This window comes from Varroa destructor, unplaced genomic scaffold (assembly GCF_002443255.2).
Source record: "Varroa destructor unplaced genomic scaffold, Vdes_3.0 BEIS01000002.1, whole genome shotgun sequence".
Lineage (NCBI taxonomy): Eukaryota > Metazoa > Arthropoda > Arachnida > Mesostigmata > Varroidae > Varroa > Varroa destructor.
Window position 1 is genome coordinate 27492674 of NW_019211455.1, and position 20130 is coordinate 27512803.

A 20130-nucleotide genomic window follows, 5' to 3' on the forward strand; every position below is an offset into this window, starting at 1 on the left:
AGCGATATACCGTGTATATGCATATATAACTGATACGCGCATACTGATTCCGAGTGGGAAACGGGTTTATATACGCTTATATCTATACGGTGCGAGCGGGCGAGCGAGAGCAAATGAGATGATGTTGATGTCTAACTCAATTGTTATCATTAAATAAAATTTCACTATTTTGGAATGATCACTTAGATTTAGGTTCTAAGGAAGATTATATGGGAATACTGCAGGTCCATTTGATTAGATTTTTCTTATTCGACTTTCTGCTGCCATGGTTAGTCTCGTCGGCGATAATTTTCGCTGCCCTCTTTCTGACGGTCTCGACCTTCTGTGCATGATGGAAGCGTAGCTGCCAACGAAACCACCTAGTCAGTTTAATGTCCAACGGGCGGAAGCCAAAGTATTAACTGCGAGGTTATGTCGACATTTGCTTTACCTGGCCCCAGCTAGTTCTTCCGCATGTGTGCTCGTTTTGCTGCTTTAAGCCGCTTCGGTGGCGTGATCCGTACTGCTCCCATTCGCGGCGGATCCGATAGGTGGGCCAGCGGCCGGACGGGTGGGGTCTCGAAAACAGTCACAACGTGGAACGTATCGAAGAAACTATAATCTTGGGTAGCCAACTTACACAGTATGTGGGGACACACACAATCGTATAGCCCTCGTTTTATGGGCTTTGTAGGCTTTCTTAGAACACGCAGCTTCCCGCCAGTCGTACTGCTAACAGCGGCAGCACCATCGGTGGCAGCATTGTTCCATTTAGGGCTTACTGCTCGTTCATGAAGGCGTTTTTCTGGGAGCAGCGACGACAGCTTTCAGGGCGCACAGGGATAGGGGGACATTAGACCGAACGACAGAGCAACAGAGGGCTGTGTGTCAACACTCCACCCGGCACCGCGCTACTTTGTTTGATTAGAGAGCTCCGCACCGGCTGACGCTTTTTTTTTCTTTGGTATGATCGCGTAACAGAAAGATCCAAGCAATCGCAGAATGGCCTATATGCATGTGATCCTACGTTTGATTCGAGAGGGAGAGCATATGTTTGAGAGCTACGTAAACGAGCATATACTCCATGGTTTGGTCTTAAGTAACGCTTATAGGGCGAACGAGTATTTGAGAGTTCTTTTCTGTTGTCGGAATAGATTTTACTGGTCAAGTAGACTTCATTCATATGTCAGTTTCGTACAGTGGCATTGATCTATAATACCGTTTTAAAAACTGTCTCCGATATAAATTTTTTGACATTTAGCATTAGATGGTTGATTAATGACTCTTTCATGTTTAATATGATAGAAACGCAAAAGCGTTTCTATCATATTGCTTTTGGAAGTCGTTTTCTTTCTATATGTCAGGGTGACGACCTTCCTAACGCTCGATCCAGACCCGCCAAGTACTTTGTGTGGCAGACCCTTTATTTTTCTTTTTTTTTTTTGCGGGAAACTAAATGCATATCCACTGTACGGATTGGAGAGTGTGGGGGCACTCCGACGGTACAGGCGAAAGGTCCGCTACCGCGTTAAGACTGAAGTGGCATCCTCGACGGAAATGGGGGTTAACTCAACGACGGGCCCGCCGATTTCCGGTCTAGCTCAATATTGGTTCGACTCTTTCTGCAAGATCGCCAATCCGCCTCTTTGATTTAGACGATACAAAGTCTGTCGACAGAGACCGGATGGACCTGCACTACCCAAACCGCCCTTTGTTAGACGTGATTTTGCTTGAACAAAACTTGCCCTGACGTAGGAGCGAGAAGTTTGGTCTTGACGTGCAGCTTTCACTCTTTTTATCTTTTGAAATATCGAGGGGCAGTGCCCCAGCATTTCAGGCACCGGATTCAATGACATATACGCTCTAATGCACTACGCCTTTATATGCCTTTACATTATGCATTATGGGTTCGTCACAATTCAGTAAGCCCGAGATTGTATAGTGTTTTTGTCGGACGGTGCACGGAGATTATTCCTTCTCATTCCTCATTTTGCCACACCGCTGCTCCGCTGTCGACTTCGGTTCTTTTTAGTGAATGTCGACTAGTAACTGGTTAAACCCGGTATCGCGCGTACGCATATGTGCAAGCAGTATTAGGCCTCGCTTAGGCTGTGTCCAGCGATCGTACGAGTTATACTGACACGCTGTATGGTGAGGCTGGTGGTATTATTTAGCAAGGCAAAGTATCGGACAAGCATAAAGAGGAATGTGATTCTCCATGATTTGATAAGCTGTTTCTCATGGGACAGGAAATTCTTATCGACGTGTCTTGGGGGAGTGTGTGTGTGGGTGGGTGGGGGGTGGGGTGGAGGTGGGGGTGGGGGTGGGGGTGTTCCTGTAACAAAATTGACTTGGCCACAGTTGAGCTTGCAAAATGTGTAAGAACAGGCCAGAGGATCGGGTTACAAAAATCAGTCTAGTCCAGTCACGACGACACAGATGATACTTAACTACATAAATAATTAGAGACACAGGCAACCGGATGACATCAATGATACCCGTAGCAGAGGTAAACATAACTCTGGTGTAGAATTGTGTTCGTGGATTATTCTGCAGGATAGTCCGCTTTACTTTGGTGTTTATGTACCTCTAGAAGAATATATGACTTCGGTGAATCGGAAGTGTTTTTTTCCCACTGACCTCATTATCGTCATATGTGCTTGGCTGTTTCTGCCGGCTTCAAATGAGGTGACAGAGGAAGCAGGTTGGATGAGGATCGTTTCCGAGACACCTCGATGTCGAGACATTTATGCGAGTGAAGGGAGACTACGAGATTAGGACATGGGCAAAATCAGCAACTCTTCTCTATCTACTCATTATCGAAGCGGATGGCTGTCAATGAATGTGTCTGTGTAAACTGTTTGAAATTAAGTAGACCAAATATTTAAATTAAATAGATTTGACAGAGGTAAAGTTATGTGTATGGCCATCACTGGTCATAATAAAGACTTAGCATCTGGTTCATTTCTGAGTTTACCTGTTATTTTTACAATTACAGATGTTCTGCGATAATTTGCTAACTAAAATGGGCAAGAATGTGGCGTTAGCTCAACTGCCAGTTCGTGTTCGAGACCCCGTCTACGGCAGCGGCAAACCTAGCTTTACTGAATTCATGGCTCCCGGCATCATCCTTTCGATCACATACATTATGGCAGTGGGATTGACGGCGATCTCCATTATTATGGAGACTCGTGAAGGCACAATGGAGCGTTGCTGGGTCGCCGGCGTTAGACCGTTTGAGGTGGTTGTATCGCACGTCTATTCACAATTTTGCGTCATGGTCGTCCAGGTAGCTTTGCTGCTTTTGTTTATTTTTCTCGTATTTCAAATCCCCCTCGAAGGCTCTCTGCTCCTTGTGATACTTCTCACCCTGTTGCAAGGTCTCAGCGGCATGACGTATGGCCTAGTGATTTCGTCCATCTGTGGCGACGAACAATCGGCCATGATGCTTGCGCTTGGAACCTTCTATCCCAATCTTTTGCTCAGTGGTAAGTAGATTAGAAAGTTAGCTCTTTAGCATCATATACTTCTGTATCGTTATTTCCGATTGGCATTTTTTTTTCGAGAACTAGAAGTATATTTATGGTAACTTCTAGGTAAGTGGAGAAGGCCTTAGGGGCGGCAAATCTTATTTAGCTTCCAATAGTTTTGAACGATGGTTCGAATCCGTTAGGAAAACATGTGTCATTTAAATTTTCAAAACCGTTAATGGACAGCGTAACCTACTTTTAGGCCAATATACATTTTATTTCTTTGTCCCGATACTTTTATTTATAACAAACTCTTTGTTAATTTCTTAGGTACGCGTTAGTCTTTTTTTTTAAGCAGACAACTTTTGCATGTAACGTTCGTATTTATAATTATCCGTTTATTTATTGCGCACTGTTGGTTGGGTCAATAGCCAGTCAAGTTGTTGCTCGCTCAGTGGACAAACTACAAAAGCCAATTATTTGATTGTGTTCATTATGTTGGTGCTCTTCCGTACAGGTATCATTTGGCCGATTCAGTCTATGCCACGCCTCGTGCGTTATATCGCGTACGGGCTACCGCAGACCATCCCAACAGAGTCCCTTCGTTGCATTATGTATCGTGGTTGGGGTATTGACCGCGACGAGGTTTGGATAGGTTACATCGTATCGCTGGCTTGGACAATCTTTTTCCTTCTGTTTGCTACCGCTGCCTTTAAAGCCAGGTCGTAGACATGAAATTCATCATAAGTAAATACATCGCACCGGGCACTACCGTTACCGGGGGTGTTCTTGTTTCTGTAGTGTGTGTTTTTTTTTTTGTTACTTGCGAGGATTTGTTTGAGGAGCTAAGCACTCACAACACTAGGACTCCAGCATATGTGAGACTCATTGACCTTACAACAAAGTATTTAGCCAGTTTGCCGAAAGCTGATTGCTAACTAAAATTCGTGTTCGTCTATTTTCGAGGCATTCTGCGGCCAGTAAAGCATCAGAACCGTTCGTTTTTGACAGACCTTCGAAAGTCCCCTTTGATAACAGTGGGCTGCTTCCGATCATACGCGCAGGCAAACATAGCTAAAGGCGACACAATTTTGTTAGGGTACAGCTCTTTCCACGCTTAGAAAGAAAGATTATATAGAGAAGTATATAACAATAGAATATAATTATGACAACGACATAGCAACGAATATCATAGAAAAACACGACAGAAAAGATGATGTTTATATAAATAGAGGCTACAGTTTCTACCGTCGAGTCGAACGGAAGATTTTAGCAAGAAAAAAGGGATTACTCACCACGTTCCAAAACATATGTCACGCCTGCAGCAAAGGCACAATAATAAGCAGTTTAGACAAGTATAGACGGCATGAGGAGCAGGCCAGACGAGCGACCACGCCTAGGTTTATTTTGGGTCGGTCAAAACACAGTTAGTAGTAAGGAGCGAAGTGAAGGTGAAAGTCGCCTATACAGAAAATGAATATCACGCGTTAAGAACTCACTATACCCCGCGTAGCCTCAATACGGAGAAACGCGCAATGACAAGAATATATTACCGATTATATTTTGGGTCGAGCCCAACGTACCTAACGTGGGCTCTATGTCCAGGGTTCGTACTTGTACGTTTTTGTGTCACTTTACAGGAAGATCAAGTGCATAAGGTTGTCGTGCAATGCTATGAAAACAGGGCGTACGTAATGAAAATGTAACGACCGATTTCGGCAATCTCTATAGGCATAACTATAATCATCACTGCGATTCAGTTTTTTTTTTCCGTTGTCATTATTTATCATGTGAAATAGACTCTGACGCTTGACTGACCCTTATTTTCCCTCATTTATAGTATATATATATATATATATATATATATATATATAGTTAACAAATGAACTGGAGCTTGCGTGACCTGAAGGAAGGAACGTTGCAGAAATATGCTCGCAGGACAGGGTGAATGCGTATTGTTATTTTACGTGCACACGCCTACGTGGCATTCGAAACAGTTCCTTATTGACTGAAAAAAACTACTTAATCTTTGTCTCCCTTGTTTCCATTAATGTTCCGCGCAATGACGCCTTAACGATGTGTAGCTATTTCTAACAACAAATAAAAAACTCTGGTGTCACATAGTTATGAGAATGGTAACGTCAACGCAGCAGAAAAAAATACTTCCATACACATCGGCAAGATGGCAGCGATTTTCAGGTTTGGTGCCGGTGATATGACCGTTTTTCAAGCAATCGATTGATGCTTATGGTCAACGGTAGGCAACGGCTGGTGGACGCTTGGCACCGGGTCTGAAATCGAGCATGAGGTACACCAAACGGCATCGACAGAAATGAAGACAAAGTAGAGAACAGATGTGGGGACTTCGAAGGATTTAACGGAGCGGAGAGTAGATGGGTCAACTGGGAGTGTATGGGAGAAATATATGATGTTTTTTTTTTGTCAGTTATAAAACAAACACGGTGATGAAGCAACGACGCAGTCCAATTTATTCTTGGCAGTATCTTTGCTGAGCAAGCGAGTGCCCGTTGTATAGTTTTTTTTGTATCCTGTTGAATAGGAAAAGGCGTCGGCGAATTTAAATGCCGTGGCACAATATAACATTTTTTTGTTTGTTTTTTTTTACGTGGAACGGCGAACGAGTTCAATCAAATGTGTTTTTATATGACGCGTTATTTTTTTGCGAATTTTCATCACAAACCAATATGATTCGATACAACTGCTCAAAAGGGTCGACTCGGCCAGCTAAGATAATTATATAAAAGATAAAATAACTAGATGAACTGTAGGTAGCATATATATTTTGTGTCGATATAACAAGTGATATCATAGTAGTTGGTAGACATCAAGAGTATAATAATAATAATAATAAATAAAAGCATATTTTGCGAATATTGTGTTGTGAGTTCCTAGGTACTTCAACTTGTAAAACCTAGAGAAAACAAAATGGCGGAAACCTATAGGTGGAAAATACCCAAGAAGCTTATAGTTTGCAAGCTTAGCTTTATATTTAATCAATTCGTGCGGATTTCTATTAAATCGTACCTGTACTTGTTGACTAAAACTATTACACGCGAAACAACGGATACACAAATGATTTGCCATGTATTGAGCTAACGGTCTGCCGTACCGTTAACACGAATGGCATCTGCTCTGCTACTAAAAGATCAGCTAAATTATTGAGAAATAGCATATTGTTAAGGGAGGTTTTTGGAGATCCGTCTGCTAGTAGCAGAATTTTCTTGGAATAACAGAAACTCGTTTGATGAGTAGATCAGATAATTCATGGGTACTAGTATGTGTTCCGCGCTTCTAACTTATCTGCAGTAAACTCGCTTCGTGGAAGCACTACTCGACCATTCTTTTTCCCATCTAATACAGCTCCTCCGGCGATCGTCTACCCACGCTTACCGGCGTGTTACCGATTCCAAAGTGAGCTTGATTCCACAAGGTTGGAGTGTTACCAGATCCCGCACTGCTGGACACTCACGGAAGAAACTGACCTCATTTTATCGTACTGTCTCGGCCCATCAGACAAGCGGATGACACTGCACAGATGGGTCCAAAGAGCCAGGTATCTGAAACCGGGTTGGTCGTTATTCAGTTTTTGGGCTGATTGAAGCTGGGCTTCACTAAACGATTTGGTCATCGTGTTAATTTTTGTACCCTATGAAATACAGACGTCGAAAATGATAAGGTACGTTCTTCAATGTAATGGTTATTTAAGTAGTTTCACAAATACTAATTAAATAGCGGAGATACGACCTTAAATGAAGCAGTCCCGACTGTCCTCATTGACAAAACTGGTAGCATCATGATCGCTTTTCGCACAGACTTTCAAGTCAAACATTCAGGCAAATACCTCACATTATGCTTCAAACTGGTTAATCTGACCAGGTTTTTATAAAGTTTTGATTTTGTTTAAAGTACACTTGTTAAAAATGTCGAAATGATTCCTAGGAAAGAGGTGTTCGCCACTTTTTCAAAAAACCTTTTTTGGTACCGTTGAAGATAATTGCAGTAAAGGACATTGCTGTACGTTGCACACGTCCCATAAAAATACATTTTCTACTTGCGACGTTCCTTTCGTTCTCCTGACATCCTGGCTTGCCAACTCCTACGTTCTTCCGAGAGCGCATTTGCTCTGCTAAACAGGCCTCTTGACAAAAAGTTGCCTTGATGAAAAGAGCTAGTGAATTTTTTGCTCTCCCAAGTACTTACTCTCCAGCGACGAGAAGGTCAACATTAAACCCAGCGCAGAAGTCCTTCGAAATGTAAGCTCGCGCACACAAAGCTGGACATCGCCAGTTGATGCTAAACTTTTTTTTTTTGTCTAACTCAACTTAGTCGATCGACAACATCGTGATAGAAAAAAGAGGCCCTCGCCTTGCCTCACCCTGCCATTCGAAGCGAAATTGGTGAGATAGAAGAATGCTAAATCTTGGCTTATTTTTTTAAAATTCCCCATCGGATGCTCGATGTTATCGTCAAAGTAATTCTGGGGTACATTTATATCGTGTCTAGGCTGACCCATAGAAGAGTTTGACGGAGTAGGCTACGATGTCGGGGGTCGATGAAGCACGCATGGAGATAGAGGAAACATCCGTAAACAACGATAGAGGTGATGTCAGAACAACAGAAAGAGATCAGACCAGATGACAAATCTACCCATAAAACCTCATTAAGCATACGCTTAGAGATCATACACAAGTACAGGTGGAGTTAGAAAACAGATCATTCGAGAAGCGAAAAAGTGGCACAGAGAGTTTAGTAGAGCCGTACAATGCTGCTATGTTCGTTTGTATACTATATAATGGACCGACCTTTTTGCCGTAATTCAATTCTATCATAATTTATATATATATTATATATCTATAATTTATTTAATGGGCCTGTACATCTAAAATCCCATTGGATTTGGATTGGATGGATCCCAAAACAAAAAATATTAATTGCTATTTTGATATACTATTATAGCTATGCGTTGTAGTTACTATTCAGAGTAACGTTTATCATTACGTAAAGCTTCGTTTATTACCCTATATTATTATTATTATTATTATATTAAAAACCGTGAGCTTACGATTGCCGCTTGCGTCCATCCAGTTTCACAGTTACTTACTTTTTCCAATCAAATCGAAAATAATTGTCGTTTCACAGGTACTCCACAGGAAAAAAGCCATCTCGCGGTTAAGAGAAACTTCCGAAATAAATTCTGGCTTTGCTTGATCTAAGATGGGCTTACGAATAGATTCTGTAGCTGGAAAAAGGGTTTATATGGCTCGAATTATCTTGCACAATTGAGTTATAACTATTGCCTGTTGTAACTATGCAATGGAACTTGAAGCGAATATTGACAATCAAGGCCTTCAGCCGTAGCAATTTGACGTCGTGCTCTGTAAGATGCCGCTCAATTCTTCTTATATTACTAGCGACTCTTGGGTAACTATGAAAATCTTGCTAACAGAATATCTTATACTGAGTGACTCTACATTGCTTTGTAAAGCTATCCGTTTTAATTACTAACTTGAAGAACTTCTTAGCAACTTTCTACTATAACCGAGTGGTGGAATCGCTAATATCTTAGTCATATATGCCACAATTATATAGATACTGACCAACATTAGGCAAGATTTGTACAGATCTAATGCTTTTTTCACATATTATAATTTTATTACGACCTTTATCTTTGCAGTCGTAGACATTTATAGACGATTCGTTGATATGATCATCTGTTGAAGACCTTTTAAAATTAATAACTGAGTACTATGAGGTGAACAGTTGATTTTTATCGGCTTAACGTATTAATCTTGAGCAGCGGACACTGCAAGCGTAGAAATCATGTCTAAAGGTAAATACCCCTGTATACCTCTTACTTACCTCGCATCCTTTGTCACACTGGGTCAATTTGCTGGCGCTCATTTATAAATACTGTCTTTCTTAGATCGTGGCTATCCCCCTCTCGTTAGTGATATAAGTATTTATATCTAATTATGTGCTCGTCTGTGTTTCTAGCTGACGCTCTCGCCAAGTATGCAGATCCTGCATTCGTCATTTCATTCATATGTGTCGTATACATCTTCATATAAGTTGTATTTACGTTACTGGTCCCACGTATATATATACACATAAAAAGTTGTGAACTTTCTATAATTTGTACAATGCAGTTTTATACATTGCACGTAGTAGTTGCATTAGAATTGAACGTTGACTATATTGGACGCTATACGAATGATAGATGCATTAAAGGCTTGAAACCGGGCCGGAAAGTAACGCTTGATGAACTCTTAGTGCTCTATGAGTCACTTTTGCTTTGTGAGGACAATATTTATGATGGAACTACATGCAAAACTTCCAGGGAAAATCCAAAGTTTATTTTAAAACCTTTTATTCTGCTAAAGACCTTGAATACTCACCGGACATATCGTTATTTTTATTTTCTACAGCAGGCGTATGATATGCTATATTATGCCTAGTTTTTATTTAATATCAAGTTTAAATCTAGCTGGCTAGAATTATGCATATATATAAGCTTATGTGGGAAGAAGGTTGATATCTGGTGTAAAGATGGTACACCGTACAACTTGGTTTCGCCTCGTTCAGAATGTTTCGTAATCAGTTCCATATGTACATGCAGCACGGTGGACATTAGTTGGACATCCTGTTTGAAGAATCCGTAATTGCTAAGAGCGATTATATATCATTTCCTCCTACTCATTTGGTATCTTGGATTTTAAGGACGCATTGGAATTGTGTCGTAAGTGTACATTTAAACGTCAGATAGTAGCGAATCAATTCCTGCGTAGACTCATCTTCGACCGAAGCCTCCGCGTAAATTGTCCTCAAAATAATTCAACTACGTTTCTGTTTAGAAGAGAGGTGTCCGTGTGAACTACGATGTCCTTAAGTGCCACATCTATAAGGCTAACAAGTTATATGTTCAATCCTTTTTTGATGCGAAGATAATAATATATAGAGTTGCAAGAAGGTGAGCTCTGGAATCGAAAAGGGTATCAAGGAACCCTTGGAGTGCGGCGCATCGGTGACGCCTCTACGTTGGCAGCATTCGAGGAGCAAGTCGAAGATGATGATACACTTTTCTTCGAAGAACTTCGGAACTTCTTGAAGTCATTCAATTCGGTTATGCTAGTCGGGTACGACGCATTGTTTTGGAATGCGGCCTCGGCAGGTAAAGCTAACGTATAGATCGATTTTGTTGTCATCAGCTGAGTTCTCATACAATATGTAATTGTTTCAGGGCCTGAAAAGAATCGGTAAAGCCATCGAGAAGGCAGGAAAGGCAACGCTGGAAAAGGGAGTCACTGTCTTTGTAGCCATACCCACTCTCGTTAAATGAACGGCGAAACAACTAAATGCAATATAAAACAGGCCCGGCCGTTAAATTCGCGATAAAAGTGCTGTTCTTGTAGACCAACTGCAGCCCTTAGCAATTGGTTTATTTAACTTAACACAGTACAGTATTAAATGGCTGACAACCGCGCCTAACATGTTTTGTCAGCGATAGTGAAATGGCTAATAATTGGTAAGGATTAGCGTGTATACATCTCCAGCTGGTCACTGTGGACCTATTTATTTCATATCATTTGAGCCAGTAGCATAATAGGATAGCGCAATAAGGCATTGAACAAAGATGGCGCTCTCGTTTCACAAAATGGCGGAAGGTACGCGCAATATTGAAATAATAGTCGGCCTTTATGGGCCGCTGCAAGCGAAACGTAATGACAAATAACGTTTCTCACGGCTTTAATTTTTCAAAAACGTAAAACTAACAATTCCTTCGAATAGGAGCACGAGAGAAGTATGACGGTTAGACGTTTTCTAGTTCACAAAGATTCATTGACAGTTAAGTAGCTTAATAATCAAACTTCAACGATTCACTTTGTCAAATACAGGTCGTATGAGCCGTGTAAACATATATCAAAAATGCAAAAAAGAGAGCATATTTATATGGTTTAATACAAAGCAGTATTTAATTTCAGGTCTGTTGTGATATGCATACATTATTAGAGACAACTTATATACTTGTTAAGTTAAACAGATTATCTACCATATATATCATAATGATATAAAAACGCAATAGTACTTGCGTCGTTCTGTAAATTGTCCATTTCTTTCTCAATCACCGCCTCTATAATTCGGAATCTTATTCCTTCGACAATGTTACCTTGTACTGAAGACATGGACAAGCGAAGAAAATGATGATGGCCAAAATGAACACTGGAAGGATAATGACATACAGCGCATGAGCGAGAAGCTACGGGCGGACACAGAGATTTCACTCTGTCTCGTTCACAAAGATAGCTGGCTCTAGCAGGTTGTCGAAAGCTTTCCTGCCGTCAGCGTTGCGAGGACCTGCACTAAAGCACCGGCGACCGGACGAGCCAAGGCGCACGATATTACGGAAGGCTGAGGGGGTGGCTAACCGGAGGCAGGTAGGCAGACGAGGAATTCAGGGTGACCCTTCTAGGTAGGCATCCGCTTGACCTGCTTGGAGGGGACTTAGTGATGGGCTATTTTGGAGAAGTGTCAGCACTTTTCATGGTCCAATAGAGACACCGCCCGATTGTGTCCTGAGGGAAGAGGCCGAATGGAAGGAAATTGAGTTGTAACATAGTCACTTGTGAGGCACCGGTCTTTGAGTAGGACATGACCACCGTGTTGTTTGTTCGCGACTGCAGTCTATGGGAAGAAGACTTAGCAAGAGTTCACATTACCTTAAATCTGAGACTGAACAGAACAGAATAGAATTCATCTATTGGTTGTCTGAAATATTAGTAACGACCAGTAGGCTGTACCGGTCAAGTCCTTTTCACAGATAAGAAAAGGACGACCTTTAGCGAAACGAATGTTTACGTTCTACAATTTAATTGGTTTCTCCAACTAAAAATGCAACAAAGATGCTTGAATATAATCAATGAATTTCATAGAACGAATTGGGCCAGGGGTCCTATAAAGCTAAATAGTGCGAAGAATCTGTCGAATCTGGCGAAGAACAAAAAATCAATACCGACTTACCGCGACATGTCCGTAACTGAGCGTTTTTTTTTTGTAAAAATGATTTTTTCGTCAAGCAAATACCCTCTACTTGTTATTTGCTTATCGTTGACGTGTGACAACTATCGTCTTTATCATCATAATTATTTCTTCGACCTATATTTTCTCTAGAACCCAAGTCAACATAATAGTTAGATCATACGCTGTATGTGTACTAAATTAAGATCAATTGTTTTAAAAGTTTTTTGCTATGTAAGACGTAAATAATGGCACGACGTCATTTCAAGGTAATGGATGGGGTAAACGCTTTCACCGAAGATCAATATGTTAGCCGATTAGCTGACTATGAAGAATGAACTAGCTTGATAGCTGCCGTCAGTTTTGTGATACGGAACCTGCATTGTCAGCCTCTAGCTAAATGTTAACGACCGTATTCCTCTGAGAATCATACAGGCGATCTGCGGGAGATTAAGAAAAAAGGAAATGTCAAACATATCATACGCTAACATAGTGCAAATTGGGCCAGGTAAAGATCATGGGTTGACTGAAGGAAATTTCGCTAAGCAATTGGCCATTTTCTAGACGTTTCTATAGAATATCGTTATGAATTAAGTCAATACGGAATAGGCTTGACGCGGATGCTGAGTTAGCGGATCACTAGCGTTAATGACAAAAAACACTAACATGGAGCGCCTCACAATCTCATTTCGTCTATCTTGTAATTATATTATGCTATAAATGCACCTATGATTATTTTATATATACACTAGTGAACCACTAGCCGTTCTTTCCAAGCTTATCATATACGGGTCCGTCTTCCGTCTAGTCGCTCGTTGACGAGTTGAAGCGATCGACGAGTATTATTATTGTCTCTGTTCCAGAAAACGTCATGCAGGAAATATCCTGGGACCGTTCATAAAACAAATGCGCCATTCAACTACATGGGCCCGATTACATGCACGACTGATCGCCAGAGCAAATACAGTCACGCTATATTAATCTACTACTTATTTGAGAAAACAATACCCAAACGTTTTAGAACGAATCAACTATGTCGTTACCGAACTAGATAAACCGATAACCGGTTATTTAGCTATCTTCGACTGGACACCAGCGACGTCTCAATATATAATATTCAAAACGCTGCCAGCTCCTACGCTGGCCTATAGCGTACGCCGCAGAATTTCGAAAAAAAGTCGAGTCAAGCCAGGTATACAGGTTCAGCTAGCAGATCAGCGTCAGATAGCAATAATTTTTGGCGTCAGCTTCAGATTTAATGAGATTGTTTCAACGTTTTAATTGATGAGTCCCTTTTTCGGGACTGTATTGCGCAAATACCTTTACAGACGACGGAGTCTCGCGTTCTATTACGTCTGAAGTTTCTCTACGCACAAAGTCGAAAATCCACTCAGTGATAGTTAAGCCGAAAGGTAGGTGGTTTCGCGGAGGACAATTGAGAGCGTTGGGCTCTGCTGGATGCCTAGATGAATTCTAGATACCGAGAATTTTGCGCCGGGAATAGGCCTTGATTACTAAGATTGGCTAACGACGAACACACATAGCTTGAACTGCATATTTTGAACTATTATATTATAGCCTTCAAGTTATTTACTTGTAGGCCCCACTGTTGACTATAATGCAAGTTGAATGAGGATGCGATAGGAGAACTCTCGTCTTAGAGTGATCGAATTCGACGATTTTTGCAGCGACATATCAGCACTAAATATTGATGTGAATTACTTAGAAACAGTTCGCCGCCATTGATATGACTGGGAAACAACTACAGTTTTCGGAAAGTCCGACTCGGAACGATTCACTGAGTAAGCCTTTCTTAGTTATGCTCTCCTATCGTATAACTTTCGTTGACCGACTCTAGCTGTTAAATGTTTGAGTGAAATAAACAAATGAGATCATTTTCATTGCGTACCTGATTTGGAACGAGTGACACGAGTCAGCAACGGTAGCACAAACGTAAGAATACACTATATTAAGCCGTCCTATAAGAAGCTACGATGCCGGCAAAGACTAGCAAATAAGACTTTACCACTTTTGTCATCGATGCCTAAAGATGACGATAAGTTTCGAATTATTTATTGCCTTCACACAAGGTAACTGTCGCATGATCGAGCATCAGAAAATTGCGCCCAATGTCAACAGGAACCATTTCGGTATAACAGAGGTGCCTTGTTTGTTAGATTGTTTTATTTGACAACGAAAAAATGTATTCTCTAACGCAACACAATCTACTGAACACCAAGCCATTGCGCAATAGCAAACGTCATCAATAAATTTTATGATTAACAGTGACAGATTTCATTTTTTATACTATGTTCTATAGGTCGATAGTCGTCATTATCTATTGGACAAATATCGTAAAGACGGGTAGCAGTTTGTCGGGCTACATTTTAACAGATATTCTGAAAGTCCACTTTTAATCAGAGGATGGAATGTGGGGAAAAATTATAGTATGAAATAGATAGTGGCTTTCATCGTACAAATTTTCACATGTAGCGAACGTCATATGAAAATCTATCGATATATAGTTCAGGAAAATCAGACGGAAAAAAATATATTTTTTTAAAAAATCATTGAGTAAAATATACTAAAAATAATCGGAATTTGAGAAGACGGTGGAACTAAATTGCATGAACTTCGCGTACGGTCTATGTGATTTTAATATCAAGAGATGGAAATACTTCAATTATAGTTGTTGCAACTATAAGTGACAGACTACGGGGATAAAAAATGAGAGCTAATTCCTTAAAATCTATATTTCTAATCAATTGAAAATACAGCTCTAGAATATGTTTCCAATGTCAATGCGCGTTATAGCTTCAATGTGTCATGCATCTCTAGGCAAAGGCTAACCAAATTCATTTATTTGACTCATCCTTTAGAAAGCGCTCTACAATGATGAATGGAATATTTGCACGTAGTCGTTTGTATACATTGAGGAGCTTCAACAAAAACTTTCCCATAGGTCCCATAGATGTTTCCCACAAGTCCATATTGTCATTACTTTCATGGTCCGACAAATATTTATCAACGTTAAAAGGGATTTTATTTTTATGATGGGACAGCAGGTAGTTAGGCAGCGCATTGGCCGGCAGAGAAAATGACAGAGAGATCTGTAGAAGAGCAATGCAAAACGGTATGACAGTATATGGAATTATAGAACGGGCAGAACCATCACCATATTCAAACATGATCAAAGTTCTGCCCGAGAACTGATACACTGGAACAATAAGGTATTTCGGGCGAAAGTTAAAGGGTAGTCTGAAATTTTTCGAACAGATTTACTCTAATCAACAACATCATAAACGGGAAACAATTCGCACTTTTCGTTCCGTGGGACGGCGCACGGAGCTTCTCCGCCCAGGGCTCCTTCACATGGGACACGCGTCCCTAATCTACAAAACATATGCGGGTTGCACATAAAGATTTCCCACCGGGATTATTACCATGTTATTAGGCTCTTTTCATGGAGTAACGTCAGCAGTCCGTAAGGATACTGCTAATTTTCAATCACCTCGTCGTAAATGTCATGAAATTTTATGAAGCACCATCGTCACTATATCGTATCAGTTCTCGAGCGCTTCCAATTTAGAGAGACAACGAATGTGTTTTAGCTATGAACAGCGGTGCCAAGATAACTAAATTTAGCGGAGACTGTTAATGACGTAGATCCTTTCAGTTTGTTTGAGTAATCAGTTCAGGGCCTTCAAGCAAGTTGTTATTCTCTAGTTAACAGGCAACAAAGTTGAAAGAGCGCCATACGCGAGAGATCTCCAGTAAACAAGCGGAAGTGACAGCTTCGCCAAGTTAAAATACGTATATTCGTATTTAATAGATATGCCTATATTTCAGTGTGCGAATCTGAAAGGGTTTATGAACCAACTGGGTGCGTTAGGACTTCTAAATAAAGCAGGTCACGAAGTTAAAGGAATCAGGGAAAACGCGCCGGGTAATTTAGCCATAATGTGACAACTTGAAAGCTCAAATATGCACGAGCAATTGCGAGAAAGTTTCAGGCCAAGGTATTACGGTTCATTTGGTTCACGTGTCAGGGGGTCGGCCAACTATTGTTGTGAAATTCCCGTTTCAGCTTAGATCCTCTACCGCTAATCACTATAAAGGTTTTACCAGTATCGAATGAGCAAATAGCTTCGGTATATTGGATGCGGCCAGTGCTTTTGGCAAGTATAATTCACCATGTCTTTGGTGTGTAAGGACCATATATATATATATATATATATATATATATATATTAGATCTACAAATATTACAGGCATTAGAATATTTAACACATTGATTATATATCCAAACCCACCATCACAGGTCCCGTGTTTAGTTTTCATACTGATTCAGCTGTTGCTGTATCGTTGTCCTGGTTTTGTAGCACTTCAGAATGCGCTTTTCTTTGAATCCTTCTGAGGCGGCACTTATTCTCCAGTTGGATCGCGATAGGTCCTATGTTTACAGACTTAGATTAATATGGCTTGTAACGTGAATCAGAAAAAAAAGTACTAAAAAGACGCAGGGAAAAGTTCTTACAGAAGCATCTTTAATTCGTATCTGCAGGTGGATGTTACATTTAATCGTCTAAGCCTTAAGTAATAATAATATAATATGGTAGACTGTCATTGTTGATGGTGTGGGGAACTTGGGGGGGCAACAGTGACGGACGACTCGTGCAATATGATGGTTGAGATTGTCCGATAAATTTTTTTCACCGCGTTGTTTTTGTAACGTTCTGCAAAATCAATGGCTGAATCAATCGCAGCCTTCCCTTGCATTCGCTGTGGACAAATTGGATATATTGCAAGGCAAGTGCTTATCATTAGGTCGTCGTTTATCGGTCTGAATCGATCAAATTCGAACGTTCGAGCACAAACGATTTCATAGCATTTAAACTGAGTGGTATTATGGATATTATCTTGGTTACCTCAATCAATAACTACAAAATCTGTTTGTTAATTACTAATTAACCCTACTTATATAGTATCGAAGGCAAAGCATCCGGCTGATAGCTAACACTAAGAACGAGTTTTTGGATTGGAAACTATAAGGTGGTATCCTGAGAAGTGTGTGTGTGGAACAACTAGATATTGTTATATAGGACATCTCCCATTATATTTTAACTGTAGCATCTTGATCTGTCGACCTGATATTTTTTTATTTATCTATTCATTGAATATTTAAGTAGTCTAGGTTACAATCCGGGCATAAACTTCGATGCTCTGATGGAAGTTCATCCTCTAAAAAACGACGACTCAAATAAGGTTTTTGAAATTTGGTTGGGTCCCCTTAATTAAGGTTTTAAGACAATCGTACTCGGTGTACTGAAGCTTGTGATACCAGCGAAAAAGATTTTTCCAATTGTCGCCATTGCTGCAAACCTTTTTTTTGCTTTTGTATTCATATGCAAGATTTGCATGAATTTTTCAAGCAAAATTTTCAAATGGGTCCTCATAGTGTACATGAGAGTTGAGGTCAATAGAACAGATGATATCTAAGTAGAGCAATACTGCATGCGGAAACTTAATTGTAATAATTTTATATTACTTACGCTTGAAGGATGCACAATTTTGTCTTTACATTATAACACGATCATCTGTTCGAGCCAATTATTGGCCAAAATTTTATTCAAAGCGTATCTTTCACTCAAGGCAGACAATCATGGTCGTTACCTAGCTAAATTCTAGTACAAAGCACCATCTATTCTAGTAACGGGCCCCTTACGCATGTTACCAGCTCAATCTTGAGTTGAGCCGAATCCTTGGGAAAACATACATCAAGTCAATGTCTTTAACTTTCCCCGTAAACCAGAAATGATGCAGCAATACATCTTCGCTGTTTATAATAGAAGTAAACATTCCAATTTGAGCTCAAATTTTGTGAAACAAGTTATTATTTTTCGTGAACTTGCTATGTGATTCCTATTTTGTTTTTTGTTGTCGTCAACAGAGTTTCAACGGACCGTAACGATGTGGGTCTGTATAGCTACAGTAGACCTGTAGCAGTGAGTAGACAGTCCACATACTAGTACTCTTGGGGTGAGTACGTTATAGATGCCCCAAAAGAAAACCGACTATTTAACTGTGCCCAGTATTGACAAAATATGGTAATGTAAGATGAAAAGGCACCAATGAGCTACTTTTGCTTTCGCTACACCAGGGTACCTGGTCAAGCTCGGCCAGTTGTTCATCTGGCTTTGCCTTGCTGGATTCAGTTCAAGAGAAGCTTCCTTTTTTTTCAGAGGGTTGATTTTCCGAAATTTGAGGTATAACTTAAATGCTTGCTTGCTTCTGACAACGAAGGCCTCAAAAAAGCAGAGGTCCTTTTTTAGAAAATTGGTCCCGTTTGGAAATTTTTAAGCAAATGTAGCGGTATTTACAGTACGTACAATCAAGAACGACTTGAAAGGTGTACGAGGCACACTTTCGAAGAAGGCCATCCCCAAGCGGGCCTATTACGTGGATGGTCGTTACGGTGGATGAAGCAGTTGATAGACAAGGAGTTTGTCAACTGTTTCAGTCGACTTGCTCCTAAACTAAAAAGTATGAATCAAACATTTGTGCCACCGAAAAGCCGAAGCCTGAAAAAAAGCCGTCATTGCAGAGTTTGAGTCCAATTCTGGAAGAATAAAAAAAAAACCACTGGTACAGCGCCTTGAATGAAGTTGCTATTGTTTGTTAATTGATAAGGCCAGGTTTGTATCACCTGTTAATTATTAAACACGTTTAATAATTAACAGGCGTGTGAGAAACTAGGTAAGCTGATGTTTATTGTGTTGTTTTTCTCATAGTTCTCAAGTTATTTGAACATTCAACGGAAATTGACGCTTACACTCATCGGATTGATCTGCAAATTTAAAATTGGCACGTCAACTCGGATAGTTTACAGGGTGTCAACATAATCATTTGTTGTATCATTCCCCTTTGCAACTTGTACTCATCAATTAGACGCTTGGTGGACGCAACTAATGATGGGCTAAGTTATGTAGTGTAAAACTTCGTGTATAGTTTTGGCTTATTTATTTTGCGATTTACTAGCTTAGTTCTGAGTATTTGCTATTATGAGTACCCCGAAGTCAACAAGTGGTGGGCGGGGCCTGGGGGGTTCTATCTACAATGCCAATCAAGTAAAAGGGTAGCTGTTCTGTTTCGCTACTCCTAATAAGGAACTTAACACATTTGTCACAAATAGATTAGAACCGAGAATGTGGGATCAAGCATAAACTATTCTGAAGCGTAAATATTCCCAGCGTTCTCGAGTCTTGAATAGATTTCACTGTCGACTGGATAAATGTTATGTATGCAAAACTTCGTACAGTTACTCTCTTCGATTGGGGGTATAGTAATGTAACAGGCTGGTTCAAAGTGGTCAGTCGAATTCAAGTTAGTTAGCTCGGTAGCGTCTACTCGTGGTCTCTGAACGCATTTTGTTACTATGGTGAAGTAGATAGAGCAGCGGATTACGCTGGGCCCTTGTCTATCTCGATCTTTAGATAGGACTAGGTGATCTCGAAATCAATTGAAAGTAGAAGTGTTCTCATATCGCAAATAGTTGCAGAACTTTCACCAGTCTCAACCTTGAAATTGTTTCCATAAGGGTCATCGGCAGTAGAATTTGAAATATGTCAGTTCTGTGTAATAATATGACA

General features: G+C 40.4%; 2 protein-coding genes across 7 annotated transcripts in view; both read left to right on the forward strand.

Annotated features, from left to right (window-relative positions):
- The window catches only part of snu (ABC-type transporter snustorr), a 70980-nt gene extending 64639 nt beyond the window's left edge, over nucleotides 1-6341 (forward strand). For all 6 annotated transcript variants that reach the window (XM_022790638.2, XM_086979976.1, XM_022790637.2 and 3 more), the window contains 2 exons: nucleotides 2978-3467; nucleotides 3967-6341. In XM_022790638.2, coding sequence (XP_022646373.1) covers nucleotides 2978-3467; nucleotides 3967-4178 — 702 coding nt within the window. In that variant the 3' untranslated portion in view covers nucleotides 4179-6341. The remainder of the gene's footprint in view (nucleotides 1-2977; nucleotides 3468-3966) is intronic.
- Nucleotides 6342-13752: 7411 nt separating this feature from the next.
- Nucleotides 13753-20130, forward strand: part of LOC111243940 (uncharacterized) — a 253678-nt gene continuing 247300 nt past the window's right edge. Inside the window, exon 1 of the mRNA XM_086979970.1 lies at nucleotides 13753-13894. The gene's annotated coding sequence lies outside the window, so the exon portion shown is untranslated. The remainder of the gene's footprint in view (nucleotides 13895-20130) is intronic.